At 37.4% G+C, this 27,257-nt stretch overlaps 3 protein-coding genes and 1 long non-coding RNA gene across 56 annotated transcripts in view; 2 read left to right on the top strand and 2 right to left on the bottom strand.

Moving 5' to 3' along the window:
* LOC134792746 (cell adhesion molecule Dscam2) overlaps window positions 1-4,234 on the top strand; it is a 97,688-nt gene extending 93,454 nt beyond the window's left edge. For 49 of the 50 annotated variants that reach the window (XM_063764113.1, XM_063764292.1, XM_063764121.1 and 46 more), the window contains 2 exons: window positions 916-976; window positions 2,514-4,234. In XM_063764113.1, coding sequence (XP_063620183.1) covers window positions 916-976; window positions 2,514-2,592 — 140 coding nt within the window. In that variant the 3' untranslated portion in view covers window positions 2,593-4,234. The remainder of the gene's footprint in view (window positions 1-915; window positions 977-2,513) is intronic. The other variant, XM_063764448.1, reaches the window with a different exon arrangement.
* The window catches only part of LOC134793094 (uncharacterized), a 454,735-nt gene that overhangs the window by 232,388 nt on the left and 195,090 nt on the right, over window positions 1-27,257 (bottom strand). The gene's annotated exons all lie outside the window — the stretch shown is intronic.
* LOC134793083 (ATP synthase subunit delta, mitochondrial) lies at window positions 4,226-22,815 on the bottom strand. 2 transcript variants are annotated; one of them, XM_063764617.1, is made up of 6 exons: window positions 22,808-22,815; window positions 7,842-7,974; window positions 7,433-7,523; window positions 6,561-6,667; window positions 5,880-5,984; window positions 4,226-4,449 (listed from the first exon to the last, which is right to left on the bottom strand). In XM_063764617.1, exons 2-6 carry the CDS (start codon window positions 7,971-7,973, stop codon window positions 4,384-4,386), a joined length of 501 nt encoding a protein of 166 aa, XP_063620687.1. In that variant the 5' UTR covers window position 7,974; window positions 22,808-22,815; the 3' UTR covers window positions 4,226-4,383. The 2 variants fall into 2 exon arrangements, with proteins under 2 accessions (XP_063620687.1, XP_063620682.1); XM_063764612.1 differs by lacking the exon at window positions 22,808-22,815 and adding an exon at window positions 8,167-8,283.
* Window positions 9,215-19,424, top strand: LOC134792992 (uncharacterized). 3 transcript variants are annotated; one of them, XM_063764505.1, is made up of 10 exons: window positions 9,221-9,289; window positions 9,397-9,496; window positions 9,678-9,877; window positions 10,000-12,194; window positions 12,823-13,040; window positions 13,761-14,225; window positions 14,471-14,564; window positions 16,142-16,276; window positions 18,097-18,217; window positions 18,576-19,424. In XM_063764505.1, the coding sequence occupies exons 2-10, from the start codon at window positions 9,408-9,410 to the stop codon at window positions 18,761-18,763; spliced, it is 3,705 nt and encodes a 1,234-aa protein (XP_063620575.1). In that variant the 5' UTR covers window positions 9,221-9,289; window positions 9,397-9,407; the 3' UTR covers window positions 18,764-19,424. The 3 variants fall into 3 exon arrangements, with proteins under 3 accessions (XP_063620568.1, XP_063620584.1, XP_063620575.1); XM_063764498.1 differs by having other exon boundaries at window positions 9,215-9,496; XM_063764514.1 differs by having other exon boundaries at window positions 9,215-9,496; window positions 18,107-18,217; window positions 18,576-18,736.

Genomic DNA, 27,257 nt, shown 5'->3' with positions numbered 1-27,257 from the left:
AACTAAATTTGCTACATAAACAAGTATGACAAATAGTTCCATTTCATTCCATCATATAATCAAAACTGACTGTTTGTCGACTCCTGAGTAACCGATATTAATCCTGAAATTGGTCCATGCGTCCTGGGTGTCGCCTGTACAGAAGACGGTAAAACTTTGGCTCAACTAGATTATCTTTATGTTTTAATACATTTGTGACTGACAGCATGCAACATTTGTCTCAGTAATAACAATTGGATACATCTAAGCTTCTCAATAGCGCAATTGGCTTACTAGATTTAATTTTCAAAATTTGTCTTGTCTCTCTATCTTCTGACTGTTTTGTGATACTGAACAAATAATCATGTGATACATAATTATTAATTATTTAAATAAAGATATTAAATATACATCTTATGTTTCGTATCAAATGCGAAAAGGAAGATGAGTTGTTCAGTTTCGCTAAATAGTCCAACGGGAATTTCTACGTTCTTCAACTGAATTTTCACAAATCTATTTTATGTGTATAGACGTGGTTGTGATAACTTATTTTTTAAATTGTTGTAGATTATAGTCCGTGTTTCAGAAGGCGGACTCGGTATCATTCATCCAATATGTTGTTATAATGGAAAATACTCGTAGTTTATTATTGAGAAATATTAATCCTTAGGATTTTGTACCTTAACAAAGACAGTATAAAGTCCATATACAGAAACACACCATCCAACCGTTTATATGTACCTACTACCTATACACTTTATCAAGATAATGATTAAAGTATTAAAAACAACTGTCCATCATAAACTAGAGCTAAAACCGTGGTGTAAACCTGCAAAAATAACGAAATTGATAGTCCACTTTTTTGGATGAATGTTGCCCGAGTCAGCCGTAGGTAGGAGGTAGCGTAGAGCGCGTCGTGACTTGTGTCTGTTGCAGTGAGGGCCCACACTGCCAAGGACGGCATGCACACCGAGGAAATGAGGAAACTCATTGACAGGTCAGTACTAGGCCTACACACACACACACATTCTCACTGTCACAGAAATGTTGCACAGACTAACGATTGTCCAACGTTCAAAAGGATTCAGCTCATTCAAAACATACATCAACGCGTAAAACGCGTCGTGTTATCATAATCTTACATGTTCTTTTTTAATTTAAGTAAATTATAGAAGTGATAGTATTTGAACATACAACCCCGCTACGAAGTGGCTCAGGTCTGATTTATTTATTGACCCTGCCTGATATTTAGGTACTACTTATTAAATTTATTCTACTTGTACCTAGATAAGTTTTGACTAACTTAAGTTGATCTTAAACTAGTTAAGGTGAAAGCATACTATTTTTACAGGTAATTTAAATTTCTGCCATTCATAATAAGTACCAGTACCAGGATTGCTTTTTAATAATTGATATTCAACCATATAGGTACCTACATCATTTTGGTATTTCCAACAAATTAAGCTAAAAAAAAATTCCGTGATTTTATTTACTTATACATTTTGGACATTAATGGAAATTAACCTTTACAAGAACACTAAACCTCAAGTTTTTTCACCAATGTGTTAGTGCTGTACACATGCGCACATATTCTCAATGTTTAATTGCTTTTCACATCACTATATCACAATGTACCATGTGAATTAATAAAATAATAATTAGATAACACATGTACTGAACAGTGAGCAGTTAACTAAGATTCAAATCAGACACTCTAACAACATACCTAGCCGGTTCCTTGTGTGTGCGCTTGCATACATAGCGTAGCGTACTAGTATGCATTACTAAGCATGTGTTATGTTCTGCATCCATCTACAGGAAACAGTAAGTCAAGTATGTGAACGATGTCTATGTGACCTAATTTGCCTGTTTATGTTCTAACATTATGTCGCTAACACTTCCAACCTTGTGCACTGAACTTATTTTGCAGATTGGTAAGGCCTTCTCATAACCTTGTTTTGATAATCCGTTGCCGTGAGGCATGTGTGATAATCATTTTAGCATTTATTCCTTGAAATCGGATGACCCTGCATAGTTACAGATAACTAGTTGCCCTGCTATCAAAAATTAAACCCCTGTCGTTTTAATTTTTAAACATTTCATATTAGCCTGCTATTCGCATTTTTATATGAATTAATAGTTATCACCTGTTAATTAATAACATAAAATGTCATCTTCATCGTTTGAGACTGGCATAAGACACGCTTAACTATAACCAATCGGTTTATTAACCAGTTATTGCTGATTTGTCACTTATATGTCCTGTGTTCTCCATAAGCTTACAATAGGTACCTTATAATATAAACGCCAGTACATAATGAAACCTAACAGCTATCGTTTCAGTACATTTTCTTACCGGTTAGGTTTATAAGATGTACTATTTTTTTTAATGTGAGAATGAGAATATTGTCACCAATTTTTGTAACTCACTTGTCCCAAATCACTCGTCTCAAATGTCTCGTACGGTCATCACTCATCAAGCTTGCAAAACTTCGTCATGAAATTGTTTTTGTAACGTGTTTGTAAATTTTCAGACCAGAAGCAACCACCCCAGTCCCCCAGCAAGCAGTCCACGGGCGGGGACTCACAGCCTACGATACTGTGGCAGTGTAACCTGTAGACCCGCTCCGCCCCGGCGGCCGCGGCACGCTCCACCACCCGCGCTCCATCCTCGCCGTCTCGCTGAACTAAAACTTTACGTTCTCCTTTCAATTGCTCATTATTTTTCAGTTCTACGCCCTCGAACTGCATTTCAGCGGTACGGCTGTGCCAAATTCTCAACGAGCGTGTCGCGTTTTATTTGCAATCAAATTTATCCCAACTTAGTTGGCCGGATTTAGTATTTATTTCGCCTTAGTTAAGCGCACGTCGGTGCCATAATGACGTTCTCGGTGCGGTGCCGCCGGGCCCCCTAGGACCCGCGCCGCGTCTAGTTACCATATGAAGCAGAAAATCATGGTTGTGCTAGTTATTTCAAATTGATATATTCGCTTGATAGTACGGCGGCGCGTATGTATTGAAATTGAACCTGTCCAATAGCGACGTAAATCTTAGCGACCTCCCTCCCGGCGCACCGCCCGCGCCGCTCGCGGCCGAGCCTCCACGCGATCTCACACTCTCGGCCGAGCGAGTGGCGTCTAGTACGAGTACTTCCACGCGTACGAGTACATCGATTTAGTCAACCTTATTTTAGTCTTATTTGTTCAGCTTAATTTAAAGAAAGCTTCGTCGTTTGCTGGTCCGGGGTGTTTACTCGAAAGTTTGGATTTAAATTAAGCTCAACACGTAATAATGTGATATTTTGTATTTTTATCCCATTTTTATGTTTAGCGCGAGGTTATTTTGTCCTCGCGGTTAGGTGTAGGGCTCCCCTCATGCTTCCTTTAATGTTATGGATTTCGTGATGCTTTTTTACCATTTACGTTATTGTATTGCCAACATTTACTTTGTAAATTGTATGATGTTTTTTTATTGTTTTTAAATTGCATTTAAGCATACACTACGTAGGTTAAGTCTAGATTTAAGCTTCTTTATTACTAATTAATCAACTTTTAAACGACTCGTGTAATCCGTAGCTAGTTAGTGACGTATGTGTTACGCAATATTATTAATGAAGTAAATTAACTAATCGACTCTAGGTACATACACTATTGTAATCCTCAACTAAACCGATATACAGGAACGTCGACGAAATGAATTTAAAGTATTAACTGTCAAGTTACACACTACCGACGCGGAATTTGAATGCTTCTAATGTTACTCTAGATAAGGTGCATTTTTACTAATCATAGTCGTAATTTAATCCTTCTATAGTTATTGGAAATAGCGTAAGACACGTCGTAACGTGTCGTGTGTAGGTGTTTCCTTATGTGTTGTGCGTCGCGTAGCTCAGTAGGTAGGTCCCGCGGCTTCCTCGCAACCAATTCTTCTATTAACCTTCCATATTAGCGAATTCGGTAAAGCTTAGTTAAAAAATGTGAACAAATTAAAAATTATAAAATTATTCAAAATTATATGGTAGCTTAATCCAAAATTATAATGTCGAATCGATAAACGTATAATAAATAAATACGTAGCGGTAATAAGTGGCTATTCTATCGGGGTTTTTGATAAGTTCGAAGTTCGCTTGCTGTGTTGTGTTCGCGGCCGCATTTTCTGTTTATTTTGAATTGTGCGAAACCGACGCTGTAGCAGCTAACAGTTTGTACCAAAGTGTTTGATTTGTGTTGAATAAACTACTCAAACGTCAACTACATATCGCTGTTTTATTTCGACCAACAAATAATTTACAGTAGTGACATGCAATAAATAAGAACTGTTGACATGTTCTACGGAGGTGTTTATTATACATATATTAAAGATGGTTCAGTTTATATAGAGTTAGACTAACGCTAATTGCCCGCTTTACGCGGACGCAGCCTTCACGATCTCCTCGGCGACCTCCACGGCGATCGCCGCCTCAGCCTTGGCCTGGAATAAATAGAGTTTATAAGAAAATTTGAAAATATTTAAATAGCAGTAGGGTTAAGATGGTGGTCTCTTTATCGTCTGTCACCATGCTTATCACTATCACGTTCTAACAAGTTTGTAAGTGCGAAAGTCATACATTACAGGACAGGCAATAAAACCGCGATCATGCTAACGCATCGGTCGCATTCTCAGAGTCGAAACGAATGGAGTTATGTAGCTTCTATGGCGTGAATATAGAGCTTTTTTATCATATCATATCATATCATATATTTATTGCATCCATGGTAAGTACACAGGTGTTACATAGGTAATACAAAGATGTTTCACATGGGCCCTGGTAGGGCACGGCGATATTCTTAAATCTAAGGATTGAGTTTGTATGTATGTAGGTACCATTAACAATATCTTATTTCATTTTAAATTAATAAATAGTTGTAAACATTATATAATTTTTACTAACGTCAATAGCAAATTATCAAATTATATGTCACTAAAAATAATAAAATTAAATATTCATGCTTAAAAAAATGTTAGGTGCTTACAGTTTATGTCAAAAATGTCAATTGGTATATAATGTTAATTTAAAACTAATGATTAAAATTCAAAATCGAGTCATGTCTAATAAGTATACTAAAAACTACATAATAATTACATTTCATCTTCCAAAAAGTCATTCAGATTATAATAGCATTTATTGATTAAGAAGTCCTTCAACTGCTTATTGAATAGCGTGTCTGATGTTTGCAATTTAAGGTCGTCGCTGATTTTATTGTAAATTTTTATTGCCATCATGTTTGGGCTTGATTTATGTAGCTTTAGTACAGAACTTATGGGTGGCGCCAGGTTATTCTTAAATCTACTTTCGAAACGTCGAGGACGGTCGGCAATTTTTGGGAAGAATTTTTTTAATATTGGCTTAAACCGATTGGCACCGACAATCCCCAATGGCTCCTCTACACGAATGGCCAACGCCGGCGAATCCAAGGGACGCATTTATGCATTAGAGGGAGCAAGTGATATTGCTATCTCAGTCTACCGCGTGGCTGCGTCCCTTGGATTGGCCAGCGTTGGCCATTCGTGTAGAGGAGCCATAACGTTGGCACCCTTACACGTAACAGGTGTAGGTTAATGTCAGAAACTGCACAAATTTTAACCCTATCACTAAGAAGTAAAGTTCAATATCATAAAACTCACAGTTCGTAATCATTAATGCAAAGCTTAAATCAAGATGGTGGTTAGTTCCTGATTCGCCGGATTCCTGTTTCGTCGAATTCCTGTTTCGCCGGATTTTCTTTAGGACGTCACAATTCACGATCCGAGATAAGAGAATCCGACGATAGGGATAGCGATAAATAGAAGATAGGGAACCTATCTGGTAAGTTAAGGAAACGTGTGCAACTTGCAACGGGCATAAGACTAGTTCTGTGTACCTTGTCCCCACTGGCGGAGCTGAGCTCGGACTGCGCCTTGCTGAGCGCCTCCTGCGCCGCGCCGCGGTCCAGGCTCTCCAGCGGGTGCGCCTCCTCGGCCAGCACCTGCAGTACACAAACCAATCAAATAACAAGCATAAATGGGCGAATCAACCTTTAGACTGACACTAATCTGTCACTTCAATTGAAGATTTTCCTTATAAAATATATTATATAATTTTATGTTATGCGTTAAAACATGCTCTCTGATGAACCTAAAATTTAGACAAATATTAAATTGAAAATGTGATTTCTTGGTAACTCCAGAGACATTTTTGTTAACACCAGAGACGTGAAAATGAAAAGTGTAGGTCTAAAAGTTGATTTGGCCAAATATTAAAAAGTTTAAAAACTTTCTTGATTTAATTTTCGTTTCGGTACAGGAGTGGAAAATGTTCCCAATGCTAACATGTCCATCTCTAAAAAAAATATACATGATAGATTGTCCTTGTAAGGTTTAAGCTCAAAAATCAATCTAATATAAATGCGAGGTTGAATTAAAATATTATTATCACAGTTCAAGAACATATTTTTAAGTTTAAAAAGTTGATGCCTTTGAAAAAGGTTTTAAGAATGAAATTCCTGCTTTAATTATATGTAGTTATTTATAAAACGGCTCGCTGCTGTTTTTGTTAGACATACCTGAACGGAGGAGTCGTCATTGACAGTGATGGTGCCAGATGACACAAAGATCTTGTTCTGTTTGCCGTCACTCTCAACCACTGTCACAACACCGGGTCGGAGGACAGCTGAAAACAAAAAATACCATACATAATAATAATATATATTAAGAGCACTTAATTGGTTAAAGCAACACACAGATTACAGAGGTTGCGGGTTCAAGTCCTGCCGGAAGCGTAACTTTTTGCATTTTTTCCTTTAACATAAAATTTGGAATATTCTTTTAACATGTTTAGTAGCTGGCCAATTATGATAAATGCCATAAAACTAGTGACACAGGAGAATGTCATCATGGTAATGTGTTAGCTTATTCAACCTTCCTCATTAGGAAACTATTTTTCAACCATTTGTAGACCAAATCCAATCCAAAACTTTGTGGACAGAAATAGTTATGCTACAGCAAGGTGTGCAATTAGGTGTGGTAAGGCCAAAGATGGCCATAAGAACCCAATAATATATTAATGCAACCTTTTTAATATAATCTTTAGAATTTTCTTCATGAGTGATGACTAAAAAAAAAGTGCAGTAACTTTATTTAATAGACTCAAGTATCAAACATGATTTTTCAAACAAATTTGTATACTTATTCAGAAACATACAAGATAAGAATACAAATTAATACTGAAACAAAGATCTGTAATGTCTTTAACTCATAGTGACCCAAGATGTATATCCAGGAATAAAACCTCATACACAAATACAATTTAAAGTTTTAAAGTGCTGAAGGCACACAGTCAATATAAACTAATGAAAATGAAGTTTTCAAAACCTTATGTACCTATAACTACTAATTTTTGAAATTATAACATATTGATAAAATAAATATGACATACCCAGTGTGGGGACATGCTTGGCCAAGATACCGAAAGATCCGCTGAAGGATGGCACATCAACCTGCTTCACTGACACCTTGTTGTAAAACACCTGCAAAATACATATACATAGTAGAACTAATACAAAATGAGCAGCAGTGTAATTGTTTTAACACACAATACTCAAATATATTTATTGAGAACTTTAATCTAAGGTTCTGTTAACAATATGCTAACAATTGCTAATCGTTTATTTATTTAAAAAAAAATATTTAAAAGTTATAAGATGAACATATTTGTTTTTAAGATTATTAATTATTAATTATTATTGCTAATCTAACTGCAGATAAGGACTTAATTGTGACATGAATGTTTTCGTTTAGTTTAAGCGACATGTAGATGGACGAAACAAAAATTAAGCGACATGTACCTTGTTACCAGCGGCGAAGGTGAGGGCCATCTCGCCCTCTTTGACAGTTTCTTTGGGGGCCTCCGCCGCGAAGGTGCGGACTTGGACCCTCCTGGCTGCGCCCCTCAACAAACCGCGGAGTGCCACAGACATGCTGCAAACACGAATAATATAATTCTGGCTACACACCGACAATAACTTGTTGGTTATAAAATTCACCGAATACTGAATATCTAACTTGATATTATGTAATGACATTTCTGTCAAAATTGAAGGGCGATTTTTAAAGAAATTAACCGTTATTGAGCAGAAATTAATAAATATATTTTGTAGGAGTTTAACTCACATTTAATATAGTTTATTTGTCTGTTCAAGGTGATTGCAAAATGGGAAGGTAGTTTTTTGATCCTTCAGCAAATCGGCACACGCTCCCCCGTTCCGATTGACTTTTCGTTGACAGACAAAATAATGTTGCTACTTGAAGTAAAGTCGTAATTTCGGGTAAAATTGTAACTGTGATAATACCAAACAAAACTTGTTTTACAATCCTATTAGCGAAAAAATATCATTAATTTTACTGGAGTATGGGTAAAAACTATTATGTCTGTCTAACTAGTGACTATATTCGAAAATCTTAATCTCACAAATGTGGAGTATACAATAATTAACTGGTAACACTGAGAGATCAGGTCATTTTTTTTGTTATAGTTGGTCAAACCAAATTTGTCAGTAAATAAGAACAAAAAAACTATACCCATCCTTTTCTTTTGGGTGCTAGTACTAGAAAAGACAAAGATAGTATGATTATCTCTATATATGTTTGAAATGAGACAGTCCTTTGACAAACTATATATGTGTTATAGTAGATTTATTTGTTTAATACATTCGATGAATTCATTACCTTAATATTTAGTGTAAATCTATAGTTGGTCAAGCAGATCTTATCAGTAGAAAAAGGCGGCAAATTTGAAAAATGTAGGTGCGAAGGCATATAGTCTCATAGAAAATTTGAATTTCGCGCCTTTTTCTACTGACAAGATTTGCTTGACCATTTATATGATAGATATTTATAATAATTTCATAAGAAAATAACTGTTTTTCAACTTAACTTAAATAGTTCTGGTCCAAAATAAGATAGTAGAATCCTCCAAAACATTTATTTTAATAATTATTCGATGAAATTGTCGACAAGTACGTGTATTTAGAAGCACAAATATATCTGTTAAGTAAAAAGATGGGTATATTTAACAGTATTCTTGGTGCAAAAGTACTTAAAGTAAATAAAATGAAAAATTTGTACGTACAATTTGGACTACGTTCAGTAAACGTCAATATGGCCAGTGTCACAGACGTCACTGTCAGTTCGGTGCGCGAACTGTCAAGTGTCAAAGGAATATTTGCCGCCAGCCAGTGTTATTTTTTGTAAAAGGATTTGTGCGTAAATTGCTCAAATCAATGAATAAATAAGTGTAAGTTTCTATTCTAATTAAGTGTCTATTTGTGAACAAATTACAATCGCAGCCTGACAGAATGACTGTCTCATATTCTCGTTAATTTTGTTTTTGCGCGTTTGCAGCATCATAATTCATGGAGAAACAACTATTGAAAAAGTTTAACCCTGAGATAGCTGCCAAGGAACTAACTCGGGTAGCGGAAACTGTAACTTGCTTAGAATGGTTTGTGTTTTTATGATTATATCTCTTCATAACATTTTTTGAAACTTTTAAACTATTACTTTAATAATGGTCTTCATTGATGCTCAGTCTTATGAATTTACTTGTGCATCAATTGATGCATTTTCACTGTAGTTATGAAACACCTACATAAAAGTAACTAAAACAATGCTTTAATTTCCAGTTGTAAATTTTACATTGTTCCGGAGACTGCCACTTGTGGGCACACCCTGTGCCACGGCTGCTGGATAGGGCGGCAGGCGTGTCCCGTCTGTGCGCTGCCTGTCAAGAGACGGGCATTGAAGCAAAATGCAGTTATCAAGAGATATACGGAATGTGTACAGAAAGCTACAGCATTGTTTGAAAAACAGTTTAACATCAAAAGTAAGTATATATAGTTTAAGTAATCCTTTTTGACAAAGGTTGACTATATTGTACAAATTAAATATATTTGTTTAGTAATATAACATAATAGATGTTAACATGTTATTGTTATTGTTTTTCAGTGGAAGAATTTGCTCTAGACCCGCTAGTTCAACCAATAAATAAGATAGATGAAAAAGACCCAAGTAAAACTGTAAAGGCATGGCTATGTGACTCTCAGAACCACTTCTCAGCCCCTGTGTCCACCCAGCTATCCACACAGGGAGAGGACCCTGCTGTTGAAGTAACAACATGCGAGATCCAAGTCCATACAGAATCAAAGAAGGTTCAGAGTCCAACAAAAGTGATACATGCACCACCTCCCCCCCAGGATGACTGGGACAAGATTGAGAGTGTTTCAGACACAGAAGAATTTTTAAAAAACAAAGAAAATTTTGGCCCCAACATAGACCCATTTCATCTAGATGATGATGAATACACAACAGATCATCCCCGAAGAAGTTCCAGAAAAAGGGAGCACAAGAATGAATCTAAACCCAGTGAAACCTCAGGGGATAAGCACAGCTCTAGTAACATAAGCATAGATCCTACTGACAAGTTAAACAAAATCAAGCAGAACTGGAGCAATGTTAAGAAAATGAGAAAAGAGTTCAGTAAGTTACATAAGAAGAATAAAAATAAACTAAATGTCTCAATAGAAATGTGTAAGAAATCTAAGAGTGCCATCAGCAACCCTGCCCCAAGTGTAGAGCCTGAATCTCAAAAAGTTATAATAATAGATGATTGTACACCAAAAATAGATGAAAAAGAGAAATCACCTGTTTCCGATAAAATAATTATTGACACTGATAATAAACATGATGCTGTAGATTTGAACAACAAAAGTCCAGGAAATGCATCACCAAAAGATAAACTTAGTTGTCAGGCAATGGATACCATTCAAGATATTGATAATATGTCTAATAGAGACCATAGAACTAACAGTTCATCTATATTAAATAATTTTAAAGGTTATGATGAAAATCAAAGAGAACCCGTAGAGACTGAAGTTAATTTAATGTCCAGAAGCAATATACCTTTTCTTAAAAAGAGTGCTTTGCAAACAGATAAACCTACCGATGATTCGGAAACCAATCCCAAAAGTACAGAGACAGACAAAGAAAATACTGTTCAAACAGTCAACCATGCTGTTAATGACAATATTGAAACTGATTCAGATGATATACAGATTACAATCAAAATTGGAAGTACACTGACTAATATTTTTATCAAGAAAAAGAAAAATGATGTTAAAGTGAAACTTAATACAGATCAGGAGGCTCAAACATTGCAGTGTATGGAAAAGGCGACATCTTGTAATTCATCTCCATCTGTTCCTAAAACTTTAGATGTACAAAACATTGAGATCAATATTGGTGGTGAGGGTGTAGTCAGTGCTGTTACACAGCAGACAAAATGCATTGAAACCAGTAATGATCAACCACCAACAACTAACAATGTGAAAGATAATTTAAATAAAACTGCATCAACTAAGAAAGACACTGCATCAGCTGAAACTATTCCTATTGAAATCTCAGCAAGCCTTGAGAAAGAACTTACTAAAATTATGGAATGTGATGATGAAGATGATAAAAATGAAGCTCAGAAAGATAAGACACAGGAGCCTCAAGAGAAAAAGGAAGATGTTCACAAAGTATCATCTACTTATACTCCTAATAAGGGCCAAAAATCTGAAGAAATGGAACTAGATGAAGACATGTTTGCCAGCGGATCAGTCAAAGAGAACAATGTACAACTCCTTAAAGCTACAAAACCGGCTCCATCTGAAATACTAATGCCTACATTGAGGCAAAAGAAACAAACACAAACACAGAGGCAGGCTGATAAAAGAAACAGAGAAAACGACGATGAGATGACTAGTAACAAGAAAATAAAAGTTACAAGTGAAATCTATGAAGATAGTATTGATGATATACATAACGAAGATAATAAAGACGAGAGTTCAATCAATTACGATTCAGTTATGGGCCAAGTGTTTGCCAATATTGATGCAGATATTGGGAAAACCAATAAAAGTCAAAGCATCATCGAAAGTCAAGATAAGACATTGGTTGAAAAACAGGCTGAATCTCAGGCAGTTATACAACATTCACAGCTACTGAAAACACAGAAAACTCAAAGGAAGGTGTTGGGTTTGAGTAGACTGGTCAATACTACACAGAACATAAAGAGTAATTTGCCACCAAAGGACAGTGAGAGCCTTTTTGCATTATCAAATGTGGACTCGCAAATTTTAACAGAGAAGGGCCATAATCAGGTGTGTATTTGGTTTCTTTGCAGTCTTACCTGATGAGAGGTGAAGACAGGTTCATCTTTAAGGTTCAGTAGGTAAATTTAAAGTTAACTAGTAGCGTATTCAGGCTTTCAAATTAAAATTAACCTCAAGAACGCCCTAAAGTCGTCATAAGTAGTGTGAGCATGACTACCTAGAACGACTTTAAGGCGTTTTGGCGCCGAAAACGAACATTCTATTTATATGTAAGGTTTACATTAGCTTACTTCTTCCCATGGTCATGGCGTGTAAGTGGCGAATTGGAATATGACGTATGGTGTTCCAAGTATTTACTAGCAAATAAAATTCAAGTTATCCCCTCTGGTCCCAGTACTTTGAAATATCTAAAACTTCTAAATTGGAGGGTTTTTTGATATTCTATGCTTTTTATGTGGAATCATGTAGAGTTAGACCAAGAAAAGTCTGCAAAGATTTTGATAGCAGACGCAGTGCAAGTGTTATTTTAAACGTCAAACTTCTATGAAATTATGACGTATAAATAAGCTGTGTGTGCTATCAAAATCGTTGCAGACTTTTCTTGGTTTTCTTGGTCTATGTAAGATCGCGTCCGTCGGACTTGGACTCTCCTCTTAACAAAAAGCTCATATTCCAGAAGCACGGCCCAGAGACCCAGGCTCACATCGAGAACCTCCTTACACCCGGGATGTGCCAGAACCTGACAGACAGCCACCACAGCCAGGAGGCTGGCCACAAGAGTCAGGAGGCCGGCCATAAGAGCCAGGAAGATGGACAGACCAGCCAGCACGTGATCCCTGCCACGCCGCAGGACCATGACTCGGATGCTAGTGTGTGTGAAGAGACACCACAGAAGTAAGTACTATGTAAAATTTTTTGATAGATGCATACTGCATATGCTGTATGCATCTATCAAAAAATTGCAATTCGATAAAAGATAAAGATAGTTTATTATTCAAGTAGGCATATTACAATGCGCTTATGAACGTCAAATAAAGCTACACCGAAGAATATTTAAATCCCCCGGATCCCCCATCAATTGGAGGAGGGTATCCCGGCGACCGGCCGAATTTATTTACTTAAACTTGGCTATAAAAGTGTAGTTTTTTTTAAATTCTACACTACAGATCAAGGTGATTTTTATCACATTTTTTTAGCACTGTTTGGCACTGTTTACTACTAATGTACTCATACATGATGGAGGGGTGCTACGCTTATAGTTTGCTTACTCTACATTCAAGCAAACTGAAAAACTGAGAACTTAAAAGTTCTGACAATATTGACATAACCAGAGGTCGGAATATTTCTTTACTATTTTGAATTATCTCTTTGATAAGCCTTAATCGATGAGTTGCAAACTGGAACAGCCATACTAACATAATATTCTCTCCGACTCTCGTGAGTCTACCTATACGTTACAAACTAACCTAGTACCTTATGTTTTTGTTGCTTTATTTTACAGAAGGCAATTTATATATAATAAGGAACCTCCACGTCTTAATTTAAGAAATATTTTTGTAATCTTATTTGTAAACGACTGTTTGTTTCTTAAATAAATAAATATTCTATTCACAGAGCTTCGCCATTCACAAGAAAATCCAACGCGGCCAGCGGCGGCCAACCCAAACAGACACAATCCCAACTGAACCCCAACGAGGCACAACTCATCAAGGAAATCATCAACATCTCCGACACCGACAAAGACACCACCGTCATAGCAAAACCCAAGCTAACCTTAGCAACGCCCACTATAAACCAGTTCTGTAACTCTGTCCAGCATAATTCTACACCAGTAGCTCGGAAAAGTCTTAATTTTGACACAGCGGAGAGCACAAATGCTACAAGTACAAGTAAGAATGAGTTCACGAAGCCAAGAACACCGAACGTAAAGTTTTGCGTGGCGGCTTCGTGTCTCACGTCGGCGGAGGTGAAGACCGTGGAACTGCTGTGTGCTAAGAGGGGGTGGACGTTTGTTAAGGAGTTTACTAAGGACTTGACGCATTTGGTTGTTGGGGTGGATGAAGAGGGCAGATCGCAGAGGTAAGGTTCATTGTAGAATAATTAACTTATGCTAATATAATATCTAGCTTAAAGTCATCTTATCAGCCTAAAGACTACTGTTAGACAGTTTAGATAAGGGCTAAGATTTGCACAGTGTTGTGATTTTCTTATAAGCCCATACCATTGGACGATATATATCTTTATACCAACATCATATGATGTCACTGGACACCAAGAGTAAAAACAACAGAAAAGTGTTAATTCAATACGAACCTTATTTCTAGAACCGTAAAGTTCATGTGCGCGCTGGCGGCGGGGCGGTGGATCGTGCGCTACGAGTGGGCCAACACGTGGCTGCGACGTGGACACGCCGCCGAGGTGAGAATAATTTACAGTCAGCAGCAGAAGTTGCTAAGCGAGCAAGGTGTTCAAAATTACCTTGACACGCTCTTATACTCTTAACAATAATGTCGCGTCAAGATTATTTTGAACACCTCGCTCGCTCAGCAACTTCTGCTGCTGACTGTATATGCAATAAATATGATATAATTATGTGGTGTGGTATTTCGGTGTTTCTGCCGAATCATACACCGGAACAGTCGATACAGCAGGAAACTATCTACAAAATATTTTTTCACTTTTAAGATTATTAGTATTATATGTATACTTATCAAGCCATTTACGTTTAAAAAAAAATGTAGGCGCGATGGGTTATCGTTCCATAGAAAATTTGAATTTTGCACCATTTTCTACTGACAAACATGCTTAACCGGCTGTATATTAGTCTGTAAGGTAATGCATCTAGGGACCTTAGTTTGCTGCAAATAAATGTTATTGTTTTTTTATTTTTTTATTTGGCGATTTGTCCGTGGGGGTCTTTTAGACCTTGACTGTACTTTCCGTGTACCCTCCACATTGCAGAAGGTTAGTTTTATGTCTAAGTCTCAATGACATTAATTTGAGAAGCATGTTGCTAACGATTGGCATACACAATATAAATATAACTTATAAATACAAAGAGCATACAAGGTAGCCAAACAGGTGGCATTTTGCCACGTTCAACTGCGCCTTAATTCAAATCGTACGAGCCACATGTAAAATACAATGTGGTTATTTTGTTACTGATTATGCCTATGCCCTTGAGTTTATATACAGATAGCAAAATCCTTGGACGAGATTTGATCGGTTGTCGCACTCGAGAAACAGTTTTATTCATGATTTCATTAGATTTATCAGAATGCCAGGGTGCCTTGCTAATCTTACTTAATTTTAAAGATTCGTTGAATATAAGATATGTAAACTCTGACAATAATCGTGTTTCGAATTTGACGAATAATGTAAATGTCGCTGTAGGGCACATTGTGCGGTAAGGCTGAAACTCTGTATGAGAAAAGATGTCTTGTGACAATTCAGTTACCACAAAACATACGGCGCCGTGCAGCGCCATCTACTTCATCGATAAAACTTTCGAGCACGATTTCTTCTTAGAGTGTTCCACGAGTGAGTCTTCCACCTATCCAATTTCTTTTTCCAATGTGTGTTGCCTCTCACATTTTGCTTAATGAGAGAGAGACGCAATGGCATGGGACAAAAAAATTGGACAGGTGGAATATCACCCTTAGACTTTACATCTCATGATCTTTACATCTGTACCACAGAATAAGTAATAGTACTACTGTACAGAAAGGACACTTCCTACAAAACCGAAGTTTGCCAGCGATTCAGGGTCGAATCATGATATCCATTTTTAACTTATGGCAGAGTATCTCTTTAAACTATTTAGGGTTGTCAAAATTCAAGTAATTATCTTATCTGTGGTCGTGCACGCAAAGGGACGTCAAGTTGTGCCAACCCTAATTGCTCGGAGCAATGCTGAGCCGAACGGAGCCGAGTTTGCCCGAAGTCAGGAGTGTCTCTCCACTGTCTGTACTACAATGAAATGGTTGGTTGATCAGGAGCCGTTCGAGGCGCTGGACTGGACGGGCGAGCCGGGCCCGCAGCGCGCACGCACCACCGCGCGCAAGCTGTTCGACGGCTTCACCTTCTTCTGCATGCCGCCCTTCAGCGTACTCAGCGAACCTGTGCTCAAGGTACACGGCCTTTTTGGGGTTTCCGGCACAGAATAAATAATAGTACTAGGTACAGAAGACTCACTCTCTAACAAAACGCGTCTGTTACGATCAGATATGGCCGCTAGGTGGCGACAGAACCACGCGCGGCTCCTAAGCCGCCCTAGCTAGCCACCGAAATTGGTGTGGAACGGATGTACTTGTAGCTACCCGTTGCAAAGCGACGAAATCGCGGAGTGAGCCACGCCTGTTTCCGGTTTAAATACCTGTTAGTTAGTTAGTAAGTGCTTCTGAGCATTTTCCGCAAATCGTATTTTGAAACGAGGTTGCGCTACTCTAACTACCCAGGCCCACTGATTAACAGTCCGCCGGACGGTAACGGCCTGTCAGTTGTTCGGAACTCAAAATTTTGTTTTGACAGGCCGATACCGTCCGGCGGACTGTTAATCAGTGGGCCCCTTTACAACTCCTGCTTTTAAATACCTGGAATTACACCAACACAATTGTGCCACCTTATACTTTGCATTCGACGACCGCAGTACGATGTGTATGAAACGCCGGACAAGTGCGAATCGGACTCGCCCACCGAGGGTTCCGTACTTTTTAGTATTTGTTGTTATAGCGGCAACAGAAATACATCATCTGTGAAAATTTCATCTGTCTAGCTATCACCGTTCATGAGATACAGCCTGGTGACAGACAGATGGACAGTGGAGTCTTAGTAATAGGGTCCCGTTTACCCTTTGGGTGCGGAACCCTAAAAACCAGTGTGACCGTCATATACTCTGCACAACTTACAAGTACTTATCTGAAATAATCTAAACATGACTATAAACATTCAGATATTTTTAAACAGCCTGTGCCTATACCTACGTGTTTTTAACCCTTTACCAGGCTGACATTTCAAAAATGACAATCGAATGTCAGTCTTACTCATCGAAAATAGAACACATGTTTGAAGTGCCGCATGTGGAAAATATATATCCCTTAGCCTGGTAAAGGGTTAACTGCGCCTGTGCCACGTGATGAAAAACAAACTGAGATTATTATGTCACGTTTCTTGTGATTAGGATAAAATTAAACACCTGTTTTCAATTTGCAAGAAAGCCTCTTTAGATTTTATGTTATCAACACTACACGATGATTTACGGAATTATGATTGATTTGTTTTAAAATTATTTAGGCACATGTTTTATGATTGTGTACTTATCAGTTCGTTGTAATTATTTACCCTAATATACCTACACTCCGTTTAAATCTGAAATGTGAAATGAGAGCCAAGTTCAATATTAAGAATACGTGTCGTTGTTCTGTGATGTGTAGAAAATCCTGAAATTATAAAGGATTTGACTTGGCTAATTTTTACCAACAAACCAAATTTTAGAAAATTTAAGTAACATAGATAAATATAATACGCCTAATAGCCTGTACGTAAAAACTAGGTTTTTAAACGTTAATTTATCAATAACTGTTTGAGCTACGTTTATAAAATTTTGTATTTTGGACAAGCTAAGAGGCTTGAATACATGTGCCAAATTTGATGTGTGTAGGGTAAGTACCTAAGTTTCAAGTTGTGAAGGGGTCAAAAGTAGCTCGAAATGGTTCGTGTAATATTACACACGGTTGCTGCGTCGCCAGTTCCTTTTTATTTGAACTTGGCTGGACACGCTAGTAGCGTGTCCAGATTAGAACCTTTCTTAAACCAAATAAAGCAGCATTTCTTTTGTTTCATTGCTTTCTCGAACAAACGAAATTCATCCTAATTTACTATATAACAAGGTTCAAATTGTAAGTAGCATTATTTTTGCGCGGAGCGAATACAAGTCAGTTTTTTTTATCAGGTGATGTTAGAATCAGCAGGCGGCCGCGTGGTGGCGTCGGCGCGCGAAGTTCAAGTGGAGGGTGACAACGTGCGCCTGCTGCTCGCCGAACCGGAACACACACAAGAAAATCAGTTCACATGTGAGTCATCATTTTCCTAGCATTGCATTGTGGAACGACTTTCGATTGTCGTAAACTTTGGGTGGGATAGTCCTAATCAGAATAAGATCCTTACTAAATATCATAGATTTTTGTAAACTCAGACAAAATAGGACAATAAAAAGTTTATTTATTTATTAGCCTGTTTAAGTGACCCACTGCTGGGCAAAGTTATCGTCGATAAACAGAAAATTCTTACGTCCAACCACAAGCGTCGTTCCACTTTACATTGTCCCGGTTTTATGCCGCAGCTCATGGGAGCCTGGGGTCACGATGTGTTTTGCTGATACAATGACCACCATTATGAAACAGTCCAAATTATTTGTTTCTTTGTTTACAGACCTGGCATTAAATCTAAACATCGTCCCAGTAAACTACGAGTGGGCGCTGAACTGCCTCGGCAGCTACACTCTCACGTCTATCCTCGACCTGATGCTGTGTCCCTCATCCCTGCTGCCTGCCGTCACTTCCAAATGGCCGCAAGTCCTTACCACACAAGAGTTTGACACTGTCACGGAGTCTGACTGACCAGGTGATGGTAGTGAAGCTTTTGAAAAGGTTGGATTGAGGACTATTAACTTCTTATTGCAGTGTACGTGTGTGTTTAAGCAAAATACACAAGGACATGTAATTTGTCAGGATGGCCGTGTCGGAGGCAATAAATATCGGAACATGACGCCATCTTAATGTTACCTTTACTAGCAATAGCCTAAGCGTTTCATCATCAGATCATCACTATACTAAATTCTCTCATTTTTGTTGAGTTTGGTTTATTATGAATGTCGTTATCAAATTATTTTTTGTCATTCCACGGCAGAAGTAACGCGAGTCATCATTTTATTAATTTATTCGCGTTTACGTTAGTCTTGCCCTGAAACGACAAGATTCACAAATATAGGTGTCAAAAGTACAAAAAACGCAGCGGTTTACACTTAAGATTTATTAAATAAGTGTTAATTGTTTATTCTTACGCTTAAATGCATACAATGACATCATGTGGTATGATTACATTTTCTTAATGAGATTGCACGTGTTTGCTTTTATCGTTTAATTTTGCAACGTTTACTTAAGTTGTTATGAAAACAGCAGGCGATGTTATTTCATTAAAATACGGGTCAATTGATAATAGTTCAGTTCAGTAATGTACCAGTCACCACACGGGATTGTTATGCCATTTAGGGTTCTTGCTAAATAGGGAATATTAGGCAAAGCTCTGCGTAGGTGGCACCTTTGTGGCACATACAGTAAACAAACCACATTGACACATCACACGTCACGTCAATCACATGGCCTACCGCGAAACAAGAATATTCGAAATTTCGTTATCTAATCTCTCTATCACTCTTGCATATTCGAGCAATAAAGAGGCAGATAACTAAATTTCGATTTTCGCGTTTCCCGGTAGGCCCTTGTTAACAAACCGCCTTGATGCATCAATGTCATATTTTATTGTCTGTGAAAACTTGTCAATAAACAGTTTAAGGCACAGTATGTATAAGTTAGTCTATGAATTTACTAGCGTAGGAGTGCTGCACTCTGGCGGCAGAACATTGCAGTAATATCCCCCATTGGACATTTTATAGCGTAAGTATAGAAAAACCAATTTAGCTAGGACCCTAAATGGCGCAACAATAGCGGCGTGATGGTACCTAATTACTAATTACTTTTATATTAAATAGATACATATAAAAATGAAATAAGAATATTGTTGCTTGTTTGTATTGCTCTTTAAGAATTAAAATAAATATAATAAGTAATTACCTTTAAGTTTATTTTTGTAGCCATCAAAATGCCTTAATATCGTACCTAATACACTCGAGCAAGAGCATCAAAGACGGCTCACTCTGTAAGAAGCATTTGACAAACCGATATTATACGCATCATAATCACAAAGTGACAGGTTCTTTGACTAGTTTAGAATACTGTTAAATTTACAAGGTGTATTTTAAAACTATTGTTAATATTTTTTATTAAGAATAAATGCATTTTTATCTTATTTTGCTTTTTAATAACAGATGCCGTAGCTACAGTCAGCATTAAGAGTGGGTACCTAGCGGATCAGACTACACATCGAAAGTAGGCTAGTAACTCAATAAAAAGAGATGTCTGTAAATGGATATAGTTATTTGTTTTACAAGGGGGCAAAGTTGTTGTTTAACCGCTCGTGCTAATATTTATACCCGAGCAAGCGAGAAATTCCAAAATTGAACCACGAGACAAAATTGAATCTTGAGCGTTGCGATGATTTTGCAAATAACTAATAGACTGTTACAGACGTTACAGATAAGTAATGTCTATTTATCCAGCCATTCTAGCATTGAACCCTCCGCAAAATAGCTCTCACTACAAGCTATAAGAAAACGATACAATTTGAAGTTGAAATGGCGCGCCTACACACCTACAGCCAGATGTAGTGCATAATTATTTTCCATCGTATTTTCACGGAAACGTACGAACGTGTCTTGTTATTTCAGTCAGTCTTGGTACAAAAAGTAGGTACTGAGGTCGACTAAAGTAGCATGCCAAATACGAACGTTTCCGAGGAAATACGATGGAAAACAATTATGCACATCTGTACAAAAAAATTGATTCACTGTGACCCACTCTCCCCTACACCTCAGAACTAACATCAAAATTCAAATCTGGAATACGAAGAGTAGCACTTAATATATTTTCTTAGCTTTTTTGAACAAGTGCGTGAAGGACATATCGTCGGGTGACAAGCAAAAGTCACTAACTAACATCATTGAAATTATTCGACAATAAACCGTGTTACAAGTGTAATAAAGTGCATTGTTACTTTATTTTTTTGATAGTACTTAGTGAGTTTTGCTTGTCACCCGACTATATGATTTACATCTACATCGGTGATAAGATTGGTGGTTTGTTGCGTGCCTTACGGTACCTATTATAGTATTACCTGGTATTACTCAAGTGTGCTAGTTTCTTCAGGGCTGTTTGTCGCAATTTTTACTTTAAATGGGCAGTTTCACCTTCAAAACCTCGGGATCTTGATGTGAAGTCAAGATATCGCTGTCCCAATATTACAGGGTTCTATGTTACATTTTCAAGATAGTTGAAATTCGACTTAATGTCACTATGACAATGTTCAAATTTCAGTTCCATAAAAGTGAAACTTAGAAACCCTGTAATATTGGGCCAGCGATATGATGACACAAAAAACTAAGGAGTCATTAAATTAGTCCATTAGGTTGTGGTGGGATCATGAAGTTTATTCTGTAGCGTTTTATTTAATATACCTACCTACCTAAACTTTAAAAAACAACGCTCAAAAATGGCGCGTAAAGAGAAAACGTGAATAACTCAATGAAGACGGCGCTGCAGTGAAAAAGTTCCACCAACAATGAGAAGTGAGTCGACTACCTCGAAAGGCTTAAAAAAAACCTATCTCAAAGCATCAACGCTCATAGTACAGTACGAGTAGAAAACGAAAGTATTAACCCAGTCCAGTACCTACCTATACTACAGACAGGCAACAACTAGAACCAGACAATAGAACACGTTCACTAAAGTGCCCTCAGTACCCAGTTGACTCCAGACACTCCAGTTAACTCAGTACTACGACCCTACGCACCTAAGGGCCACTTGCACCAGTTACACCATCCCACTAACCCGGGTTAATCTTTGTCAAAGAAATTGGACAGGTGGAATACCAAGCTAAGTAACCTAGCCTGGCAATTCTGGCTGGCTATTAAACCTTAGGGCCAGTTGCACCATCAACCACATTTGACAGACTGATCAACGTCAACCGGCGCGCCCCGGCGCTTTACTATGAAACTTTCCATACATAATAATTTAGCGAACTCTAACCTTTTCGACGCCGTGTCAAACACAAAAGCTGTCACGCGGACGCCACGTCACCGAAGTGTCAAAACTGAAATTGAACTTTATGCCTATGCACGTAGGTCTATGTTGCTCTGTGATCTGTGACCGATTAATCAGTCTTTGGCGTTGAACCTGCGGTGCGTATATATCGGTCATTGGCGTCCAAAAGGTTAACAATACGAACAGTTTGGTGCAACCGACCCTTAGTCTTTTACACACGTTCTGCCAAAACTCTTCCGTCGTGGTCGTAGTAGGTACAAAGTCTAAATAGTACTTTATAAATCATAATCCACTAACCGATAGTCGATAAAGTTGTTGCTCCAAAAGTCGCTTTTAAATTAAAACAAACTTTATGTTGTGCGTAATAAAGTTCATAATACAATCTCAATTTTTCATTAGAGAGATAGCGAATCACTTGGGAGTTGGGAGTAGGTAATGTTTTCCAAGTCTGTGAACTCTGAATCATGTTGTTATTGAGTAATTCCATAATTTGTCGTACGGTGTGATGAAATCACTTGTAAGGATACGTGGGCTTCCGTCAACGGCAACAGACCATCAGGGGTCCAAAGTTCAAGTATTGAGTGAGCAAAGTCTACGTGGATGTCGTGATGTGATGTGAGTGAACTTTGGTCAACCTGAACCTGAATCTTTGGTACCTACATGTATTGATACCATAGATGTAAGTAAATTGAGGTAGATATGGTACCAGGCGCACGATTGTGAGCCATTAAATATAGGTTCCGGAACCTATATTTAGTTAGGCGTATGGGTGACGCCAACCTGTCAAGCTGTCAAAATCGTTGGATCAATTTTTAATTTTGTCAACTATGAACGTCACACGTCTACATAAATAAAAGGTAATTGATTGATACCCATTTGATACCTATTTATTTTAAGAGTACCTAGTATAGTATAGTTGGGGATGAACTGTTGAGTTATGCAGAATAAGACGAGTATTAACCCTTTTCCAGGCATAGTAAGATAGGTACCCAAGTAACAATTTGTGGTACTATAGTAGTCGATAGAACGTTTCCTAAATACCGCCTAAGGTCCTATAAAAGACCTAGGAAGGTTGTATAAAGCCGAAATGGCGCATCTTATGTGCCATTCAGTGATATAGTAGACCTGTAGCAGTGTCAGTCGTGACGTTTTAGGTCTATAAAAGTGATGTAATGCATGACTCTTGTGCTAATTTGTTGTCAGTAACGCCATTATAGTGTTAATTTATAGTATAGTAGCATTTGAGATTCCATTATAGTGCTTTTTTATACTATAGTAGTATTTGAAATTCTATATTATTGTGCTTTTTATACTATAGTAGAATTCATAGTTCTTTTACTACGCAATTTGCTATCAAGTTTTCCATCAACTGTTGTGAGTGGTTTTGTTGTGTGTTTACTTCACTAAAACGGTACTAAGTAAAATGGTGATAAATAAAGACTATATTAATATGCGTCATTTAGATGTCGAATAATTCGGTCTTTAGTGCAAAAAGTATATGGGACGGAAGTTTTACCGTTAGAATAGTATTGGGTTAATGAGGAATTTTAAATGCCCCCTCTATTTATTTATGTTTTAAATAAAATAATTTAATAAAATATTATGATATTCACCATAGTTACTACTATACAGCCAAGAAGTAAATCCGACGCTTTTATAGGCTAACTATAGAACTTATGACGAAATATTCACCGCCATCATGATTAAAATTAGGGTTCCAAAAGAATTTTGCTGTAACCCAGTTGCACATACAAACTCTTAAGAAAAACATAGGATTTTTTTAAATTTGGATATAGTCATTACTGTTGTTTTCTTTTTCAGTGTGATTGGTAAAAAAATGTGCTTATTAGCTCACGATTTTATGCTTGTATTAAATCATTGATGATAAATCTGAACTACAATCACTAATATCACTGGGGTCTTTTTTACCAATTTATTAATAATATAAAAATATTTTGTACTGAACCACATTATGTGGCTTAGGCCTGAACTTATATAAGCAAGATATAAGTAGCCATTACAGATCAAATTTATCATTTACAAGTAGTCGTTTTCTACCTTTATGTATCTAACTCGGTGTATAAAAGACATAAAAACTCAGCTATAACGCTGTTGTCTTTTAAAAGAAAAAACAAAACCACTATACAACAGTTTTGTAATATAAAAGAGTCATTGTGACGTTTACAGCTATGAGATATAATAGGGATTTAAATACTACTAAAGCGCTTATTAACTCTATAAATATATGTCCCAAAAACGCTACTATAGAGCAAAACAGTTCTATAATAGTGTTCATATGACTACTAAAGTATTATGTACTGTAGCAGTGATCTCTAAAGCCACTATATCCTAAAATCGTTGTATAGTTGGGTTTTTGTCACTGTTAAAACACAAAACTATAGCGGCTTGCAGGGAACCTTAATAGCGCAAACTACTAAAGTATTATGTACTTTAGCAGTGATCTTTAAAGCCACTATATCCTAAAATCGTTGTATAGTTGGGTTTTTTGTCACTGTTAAAACACAAAACTATAGTGGCTTGCGGGGAACCTTAATAGCGCAAATTAGTTGCATAAAAGTGATTCCAAATACTATTATACAGTAATATTGCTCTATAATGGTTATATTTGAACCTGTTATAGTACACGCCTATAACGGCCCTATAAAATGATGTCGTAAACCTTTACATCAATTGCTTATAGAATATATTAGCTGTATAAGCCTATAGAGCAAAAAGGTGTTGTCAAACGCTTTTATACGACAGGTGGTCACCTCTGAAACCTTAATACGACGTCTATACAAGCTTTTAGCGATAAAAACTAAAATTATAGGACTAAAATGTTACTTGGGTAAGTACATATCGATCACATAAGTGTGAATAGAATTTCAACCTCAGACTCCCGATTTGGGTCAAATATGGTTCAAATAATTAAATTCTACTTTCGGAAAATATGACTCGTCTTCAATTGGATCATCAAAATAAATATGTAGATTTTTTGGTGCGGCCTGGAAAAGGGTTAAAGTACCTACTCATGGCTTCAGGGCTATTCACTGATAGAAAAATATCCAATATTGAATTTAAAAAAAATCACGAGAACCGGTTGGGAAATATGGGGCGAAGAACGGACACGCTTGGCTCGCGCTTCGCACTCGCTCGGTCGGTGAAGAAGTTAAACCCTTCTTCCAAAATAAAAAAACCGGGCAAGTGCGAGTCGGACTCGCGCACGAAGGGTTCCGTACCATAATGGAAAAAAAAACGGAAAAAAATGCAAAAAAAAACGGTCACCCATCCAAGTACTGACCACGCCCGACGTTGCTTATCTTTGGTCAAAAATCACGTTTGTTGTATGGGAGCCCCATTTAAATCTTTATTTTATTCTGTTTTTAGTATTTGTTGTTATAGCGGCAACAGAAATACATCATCTGTGAAAATTTCAACTGTCTAGCTATCACGGTTCGTGAGATACAGCCTGGTGACAGACAGACGGACGGACGGACGGACAGCGAAGTCTTAGTAATAGGGTCCCGTTTTACCTTTTGGGTACGGAACCCTAAAAATAGCTTTAGGGCTTTCTTACTCTTACGCGGATATGGCAACGGAAACGAAACATAGTTGAGTAAATCGGAAGTGAGCAAATATTCATTTTGAATTGACGTTAGGTACAGTCATGAAGAAAAATTTAAACTGAAAAAAGAATGGGTACAGAATATACATAAATATGCCTTAGGTCATGCGTACAAACGTACGTATACGTCGTTAAAATCTTAGAATAGAATTATCTACCGGGTAAGGCAATTACGTTGGAAATTCCGTTTGTTACATTTGTAAAAGTAAATGGGTCGTTCTCTCATTTCGTGCAAATCGGTGATGTTCTCTCGATTTGTAAATTTTCTTTTAAATGGTAAATTTTTGGGTTTTCATGCATTGTGGATTCATTTATTGACACTTTTATGCTAAAGGCACCTTCGTAACCTTATTCCTTTTCATTTAATAAGACTGGTGGTAATGAACTACGCGCTGGTAATGAAATGGGCATGGATGGTAATTTTATCAGTGGAGGGTAATGAAACAAACTTATGAAATCGCAATAAAAAAACTTTAGTTAATGAAAATTAACACCATTAATATAATGAACAACATTAAAATCACGTGTCTTAAGCGCTGTGCAGACGATCAAGCCGACTTAACAAATACTCCGGCTTGACAATCGCGACTTATGATTTACCACCTAGCTTGTAGCGATTGTCAAGCACAATTTACGTGATTGAAGAAGTATTTCGTATTGTTTATTTATTTAATGATTACACAGCACTACATCAGTCTTGTCACCAACACACTGAGAAACTACATACTTTAATTTAAAATTAACATCCAAATACACTCGACTGCCAATCCATCCACCGTAGCTCCATAAACTCGCAAAATCTCAAGCACTCATGAGTTAACAGGAGATGCACCAGGAGAAGCCTAAGGGTTATATTTCTAATGTCCGGTACAAAAAGTCTTACAAGCCTCTCTACTAGTTCAAGGCAGCCAGAGTCTCCACGAAAAGCCCAACAAGCTAAAAGTAGTAGGCTTAAGTTGTGCCTCACCTGACTCACCTCCAAAGAAATGAAGCCCAGGGTTCCTAAAATAAATATTTTTAGGTAATACATCCTAAGGAAATTCTTTTGGACCTTTTCCAATAGTAGAATGTACGTCGACTCGTAAGGGATCCAGGCTAATGCTGACGCCTCCAACTTGCTTCTGACCAGAACATTGTAAAAAACTTTTATGGGGCAAGGGTCATGGAATTCTCTGACAATGCGAGTGACAAAGCCTAATCTACTGAAGCTACAGTACCAAGTGCTTTGATATGGTCGTGAAATGTTAGCCGCGTATCGAATATGACCGCAAGATCCTTTACTGAGACGACTCTTGAGCATGTGTAGGAAATAGGGTTTGATTAAAACTACACACTTGACACTTAGCCGCATTGAAAGTCAGTTTGTTACCCCGACTCCATTGGCACAGAGATGATGAAACATCCTCCTGCAGCAACTTACAATCCTCCTCCTTCTCAACTCAATATACCAATTTAAGATCGTCGGCGTAGAGTAGACAACGAGCGTTATGGATAACCGAGGGCAGGTCATTGACCATTATTCTAAATAGGAAAGGCCCCAAGATTGAATCT

This window comes from Cydia splendana, chromosome 1, assembly GCF_910591565.1.
Source record: "Cydia splendana chromosome 1, ilCydSple1.2, whole genome shotgun sequence".
Taxonomy (NCBI): Eukaryota; Metazoa; Arthropoda; class Insecta; order Lepidoptera; family Tortricidae; genus Cydia; species Cydia splendana.
Note: the sequence above shows the minus strand (reverse complement) of the source record. Positions and strands in the feature narration are given on the sequence as shown.

Bases quoted from the DNA above. Each gene is read 5' to 3' on its own strand.
- LOC134792992 (XM_063764498.1), top strand. From the start codon at position 9,408: ATGGAGAAACAACTATTGAAAAAGTTTAACCCTGAGATAGCTGCCAAG. The intron at 9,497-9,677 runs GTTTGTGTTTTT...TTTAATTTCCAG, and splicing joins ACTGTAACTTGCTTAGAATG to TTGTAAATTTTACATTGTTC. The intron at 12,195-12,822 runs GTGTGTATTTGG...CTCATATTCCAG, and splicing joins CAGAGAAGGGCCATAATCAG to AAGCACGGCCCAGAGACCCA.
- LOC134793083 (XM_063764617.1), bottom strand. From the start codon at position 7,973: ATGTCTGTGGCACTCCGCGGTTTGTTGAGGGGCGCAGCCAGGAGGGTC. The intron at 7,524-7,841 runs GTACATGTCGCT...TGTATTTTGCAG, and splicing joins CCTTCGCCGCTGGTAACAAG to GTGTTTTACAACAAGGTGTC. The intron at 5,985-6,560 runs GTATGTCTAACA...TGTGTACTGCAG, and splicing joins ATGACGACTCCTCCGTTCAG to GTGCTGGCCGAGGAGGCGCA.